Source organism: Porites lutea (genome assembly GCF_958299795.1).
Source record: "Porites lutea chromosome 5 unlocalized genomic scaffold, jaPorLute2.1 SUPER_5_unloc_2, whole genome shotgun sequence".
In the NCBI taxonomy this organism is placed as follows: Eukaryota; Metazoa; Cnidaria; class Anthozoa; order Scleractinia; family Poritidae; genus Porites; species Porites lutea.
The window spans coordinates 109,431-115,298 of record NW_027332289.1 but is presented as its reverse complement, the minus strand read 5'-3'; the positions used below and the strand labels follow the sequence as shown (position 1 = coordinate 115,298).

General features: G+C 37.4%; 1 protein-coding gene across 1 annotated transcript; it reads left to right on the top strand.

Moving 5' to 3' along the window:
* The first annotated feature begins 1,065 nt into the window (after nucleotides 1–1,065).
* On the top strand, nucleotides 1,066–4,385 carry LOC140925376 (uncharacterized). The gene is made up of 3 exons (XM_073375353.1): nucleotides 1,066–1,364; nucleotides 2,011–2,081; nucleotides 4,291–4,385. The coding sequence occupies exons 1-3, from the start codon at nucleotides 1,125–1,127 to the stop codon at nucleotides 4,376–4,378; spliced, it is 399 nt and encodes a 132-aa protein (XP_073231454.1). The 5' UTR covers nucleotides 1,066–1,124; the 3' UTR covers nucleotides 4,379–4,385.
* The last annotated feature ends 1,483 nt before the right edge of the window (nucleotides 4,386–5,868 follow it).

Below are 5,868 nucleotides of genomic sequence, written 5' to 3'. Positions count from 1 at the left end.
AAATATTAAGTCAAACGAACTGAGTCTTGTATTTTCTAAAATAGTTTCCAAAGGGCTTTGTTGTGACAAAGTTTAGGGGATTTCGATTTTTCCATCTTGCACACCTATCCGTGGTATTTACAGAAAGTCGCTCTTAATATGTGTTCACTGGAAAGGGTGTAGAAACTCAAAGATCTGACTAAAAGCCGTCACTCGCATTCTGCACCATAAGCAATAAAATCTCACATCACAGTCATTGAAAGCACCATGTCATTCAAGGAACACAAAATCTGCTGCTTAATATGTGTTCACTGGAAAGGGTGCAGAAACTCAAAGATCTGACTAAAAGCCGTCACTCGCATTCTGCACCATAAGCAATAAAATCTCACATGATCAGCACCTGGTCCTGCCTGGTGGCCTCTGGCAACCTGCCTTTGTTTTGATGACGGTGAAATAATTACTGTTTTTCGAGTATAGGCTCTCCAGGAAGATACCCCTTATATGAGAAAGTGATGAGTGAGTACAAGAGAAACGCAACTCGCTTTTCTGGGTAAATTTTGTGTACGCTTGAGCGTTTTCTGCTTACCAGATGCATATAAATAACCTTATTGATGGTAGAGCTTATACTGACAGAAAATCGATGTCAGCTTAAATTAGCTTAAATAAATCGCTCTGTTGGTTTTTTTTTTTTTCTGGAAGTATTAAACATGCATCGCTATTTATACATTAACGATGAATAGAACTACGTAAAAATTACCTTTTAATTCCAAAATTACAAGCCCACACGCTTTCAACGACGTTTAACACTGTGATTTTCCCGCCGATCTCCCGCCAGTGACGCCAGTTTGAGCCATTGTGTTACTGGTCAGCGACAAAAGATCAGAGCGAGGCGCTGGCGCAACAGGGGACCAAGTTTAAAAATATTTGAAAAATAGCGGGCAAATCCTCTAAACTCCTTCGTCTTCAACTGTTAAGAGTTCGTTTGTCAGTTTCAAAAGGCTAGATCTTTAGCGCTTACGGCTTGCATCAATACTTTTTTTTTCTCGGAATTTATAATTGTTATTGTACAGCTGACTGTACAGCGAGAAAGCTTGTAGTTCTTCGGAATTTTTTATTGTTATTGTGCAGCTAGAAATCGGTTCGCTATGGAAGGTCGATCGGCTGAAGATTGTGTTGTGCTACTAGAGGAACTAATCCAAAGTAACCGAAAACTCGCCGCAGAAAATGAGAAGCTGCGGCGAGAACTCGAGGCAGCTAGAAGAAATCAAACACAAGTCCTGCAAAGGATTGAGCAAAGATTAAATGAGCGAGAAGCTCTTGGCGAAAGACATCGCTCCAGACGCAGGGCTGCCGCTCATACAATTGCCTTTCCTGTGGCATGCAGGGTAAGTATCAAAAGAAACGTGCATTCGAATGACGCAAACACTATTTGCTATTAAAAAAAATTACATGAAAATTATACATTACAAAACTGAAATGACTGAAGTAGGTGGACTTGCAGAATGAGGCGTAAAATTGGTTTGAATAGTTTTGGTGCGCAAATCCTGCATAAATTACTATCGTTCGGTCAGATACACGACACTCGTGACACTTTAGGCTGAATAGGTCACTTTTATTTCATCTTACTTATTTCTTTGTTTGAGAAAAAAACCTGCACGGTTTTAATAGACAAGGAAGAAATTTTTGTAACAAGATTAAGGAAGATTTCATTTGTATTTTCTACCTCGGCCGCCACAAAAAATGATGCATGTAATAAATTACTGTACCATTACATGGGCATTTGAGGTGGTGACAATAACTGACAATAAGCGTGGAACGTCTTCTTTTTTTTTTGCATTGCAGGAGTTAATTTTTTCAAGCCACCTGTTTTTTGAGTGAGACATAAATGACAGCAAAACGAAACCAAAGCAGACATCTGAATTTTTAGTGCTAAATTCTGGCTCCTGTCCCCGCGAGTCGTAACCTAGGATGTCTTTTGACCAGCATATTATTGTCAAACTGAGAAAGGGATGTGATTTCTTTCATTTCTAGAGAACACTAAGGCAAATATACAAGTTCCTTTCTAAAAAGGAAGACTTTCACGGCTTCTACCTTGATGAAGAGTAAGTATAATAAACATCTATCAAATTTTAATTTAACTACCAAACAGGTCTTAGCTTCACTTAAAAAACCAAGTAAGTTATAATTTGAAGAGAAAGTAAATTACTGCACATACATCAATGGTAGGCCACACCTGAAGGGAATCTACGCAGATTTGGAATAGGTCAATTACACGTAGTATAAAATAAAAACCATTTGAAATAGTAATGACAGGAGGATTTATTAGTATCTCAGGATGTTTCTTTGGAAGCCACTACAGAACTTGGAAGGGTCAACAGTGAACACCTCCACCTCATGAATGACAATAGTACCCATTGTATTATGCCTTCCAACCCAATTTAGCTCTATTTATCACCTGCCTTTTTTGTAGATTAACCCTTTAACCCCAAAAATCACCTTGCATATTCTTTACACTGTTCTCTGTTCATTGGTGATCATTTTAGTTTATTCTGTTTGATTTGTTTGTGATACTGTAAGGAGAGATTTGATGCTGGTCGCTGCTAGGGGTTAAAGGGTTAAAAAGAATTTCCTTCAAAAGTTGAAAATGCCAGTGTCATTGAACATTGATGCCAATAATATGTACCAGAAACTCATAAGGGGTTGAAACGTGTAACTCTCATATGTTTGCTTTGTCCGATAATCGTAATTATTCATTTTCGAAAGTACCATATTTGGAGCGAGAAGAAGAGATAACTGACCAATCAAACTTCGCAAACAACGTGACGTAATTTTCCTTCAGGTTCCCGCGCCCGCTTAAAAAAATGGCCGACAAACGGGGGAAAAACTCCCGAAAGCCGAGAAAGCTTTCAAAGGTTGAAACCAGGAATATTACCGAAACACTGGGCAGGATATTATTGCCTTACCACCCAGGCCAAACGTAACATTATGAAACCCACTGACGGCCTCGCAACTTCTTGAAGTTGTCACTTCAAAAAACGATGCCTCGTTGACCCTCTGCACAGTAAACTTAGGCCCAGTTCAGACGCCGCTCCACTTTTGTGCCGAACCTAACTGATGAGTTAAGTACGGCAAAAGAGTGGCGTCTGAATCAATTTGGTACGGCAGTTTTAGCTTGGTGCGGCAAAAGCGTCAAGTTCGACAGAGTCTGTCGAACTTTTGTCGTACTTAACTTAGGTCTGACACACGGTACACCGTCTGAATCAGATGTCGCGCCAGTGTCGCTGCAAGTCGAACTTATTCAGTTAGGTGCGGCACATGAAAAGTACGGCGTCTGAACCAGGCCTTATACTGCAAATAGGCTTTTAAAATTCTTATGTTAAAAGTCTAGAATAAACAGTGAAAAATGTTTTGAATAAAATTCATTAGCTGCGTATCGAAAGTGTCCAAAACCTGAACCTGACATCTTCGCAAAAAGTGATGCTTGTAATGAATGTGAGAAGTATTTTAAAAGTTAAATTAAACTTAGATGTTGTAGTCACGATCGTGTTTTGAGCTAATTTTATGAATGAACAAACTCAAAACAATAGACAGAGAAGCCGTTTCTTGAAAACTTTTATTCAAAGTCCAAAAAGTTAATCCTTTAAAGCAATTCGGAAAACACTATCTGGATCGTGGATCCATTCACGCAAGTGACATCGGCTAAGCACATTGCAAAATTCAACACAAAATCCATCTCAAATCAGGGCACATTTTGTAATTTTTCTTTAGCGCCGAAGAGAAAAATTTGTAAAACGTCTATGAAACATTCAAAAATACATAAATTCTCTTTCAAAAACGTAATTGTCTTGGCCATAGAGTAAAAAATGTACCTGAAAATTCATCAAAAACTTCGCTGACTTGGTTGCATTTCAAAACAGACCATGGGCTCCGCCGTGAAGAAAACAAGGTTGAATTCCTCGAAGGACGATTTCTTGATGAAAAGCTTCCCTTTCTCCACAAAAAGAAATCTGAGCATTCTTTTGAACTTTCTCTTTCCATTTTTTGTCTTTTAACGGTGTATTTTTAACCTTGAAATGCAGGACTCTTGTCTTAAAACGTCTGCATGGTGATCGCGCAGCAGCCATTTTGTTGAAAATGGATATCCGTCAGTAAGATTTCCAAATATGGTCAAAACGAATATTCACGAGCATTGAACGCGAGTTACACGTTTCAACCCCTTATGGGTTTCTGTATGTACCTAATACCTGCTAAAGAGACAATATGTATCAAAGATCAAGAAAGTGACTTTGCTTTGGTGATATAACTTTTTAGAGTAAGCTCTGACAACAACGCTACTATCTTCCAAAGAGTAATGGCCCAAGTGTTACACCAACATGGAGGAGGAGAAAGGTGTCCATAGACAAGGGCCATGATGGAAGGTACACTGTCATTCACATAAGGCAATTCACAGTCCAACCTTTATAATTGCTGTGGTCACCCTTTGGGAAGGGGCAAAATGACGGGTTAGTTTGACCCATTTAATACAGGTTCAAAACGCTTTAAGGAAACAGTAAAAAAAACACTAGAAAGATACAGTAGAGAGTGAGAGTAGCGAGGGATTAATCCTTAACTACCTCAAGGAGTTTTCCATTCCTCCAGATGAAGAGAGAAAAAAAGACAACAACAAAACAGTTCATTACAAGGAATGCACACCCTTACGAAATGAGACACTATATTTTTTCTATCTTAAAGCTAGTTAATGAAACTATCTACAAGCTATCTCGTTTCTAGTTTATTCCTATCTTCACGCCCTGTGTAGCCACTATAACTAATTACTATCTTAAACCTATCTTAATAATAACTAATTTCTAGTTATTTGGAACCATGCAGATAGGCTATCCAAATACTATCTTGAAAAGGAAATTTTTACATCGCTGCAATAGTTAGCTTTTGGATACACATAAGATAGAGTAAAACTAGCTTTTTATCGGCTAAGAAGCTAGTTTTCAGATACGTTTTTGCTAATAATGACATCATTGACATAGTTAGAAACCAGTCATTAGATAGAAGTTAACTAGCAATTTACATGCATCAATAGTACGATAGATAGGAATAAACTAGACATAAACTAGTTGAACGATAGTGTTCGGATAGCTTAAAACTAGATGTCTGGTAGCTAAAAACTAGTGTTTGGATAGCTTTAAATTAGATGTCTGATAACTAAAAACTAGTCTTTGTATAGCAATAAACTAGATGTACGATATCTAAAAACTAGTGTTTGGATAGCAATAAACTAGATGTATGATATCTAAAAACTAGTCTTTGTATAGCAATAAACTAGATGTCTGATAACTAAAAACTAGTGTTTGGAAAGCAATAAACTAATTTCTAATCTTGGCTAATACGTACTTGTTGGATAGCATTTAACTTAGTTTTTTGATCAGCTAGAGTGGTTGCAAGGAAAAGAATTAGATAGACGCGGCGTAATATAAGTTGATCGATCTTAGTGACAAATCATAGTTTTACCTCAAACCTTTTAAAAATAAACAGTTTATTTTCAAGCACGATAATGCTAGTCATATTAAATTGAAATATACTTGACTTGACCTGTAGCCTACGGCAAAGGATTCCATTTTCATTACTAACGATTTAAGTTCCGTCACAAGCTGTTCAAAGGTCACATCAAATTTGATACAACTCTAGTATTTAATAATTTAATTTGATATAAGAACTCAGCTGCAGTCTGCGCCACTTCCTTTTATCCACAACACCTTCTTTACAACGGAAAGCTTTGATCCACCTGGTTTTTCCTTTTGCTCTGCCAAGAAGACATCAATATTAAAAGTAAATAATATGCCAATTAAAACAACAACGTTATGCCATTACCAAGTTCTATACGGTATTGTATTT

Excerpts from the sequence above, each read along its gene's own strand:
- LOC140925376 (XM_073375353.1), top strand. The coding sequence starts at position 1,125 with ATGGAAGGTCGATCGGCTGAAGATTGTGTTGTGCTACTAGAGGAACTA. Across the intron at positions 1,365-2,010 it reads CCTTTCCTGTGGCATGCAGG|AGAACACTAAGGCAAATATA; the intron begins GTAAGTATCAAA and ends TTTCATTTCTAG. Across the intron at positions 2,082-4,290 it reads GGCTTCTACCTTGATGAAGA|AGTAAGCTCTGACAACAACG; the intron begins GTAAGTATAATA and ends ATAACTTTTTAG.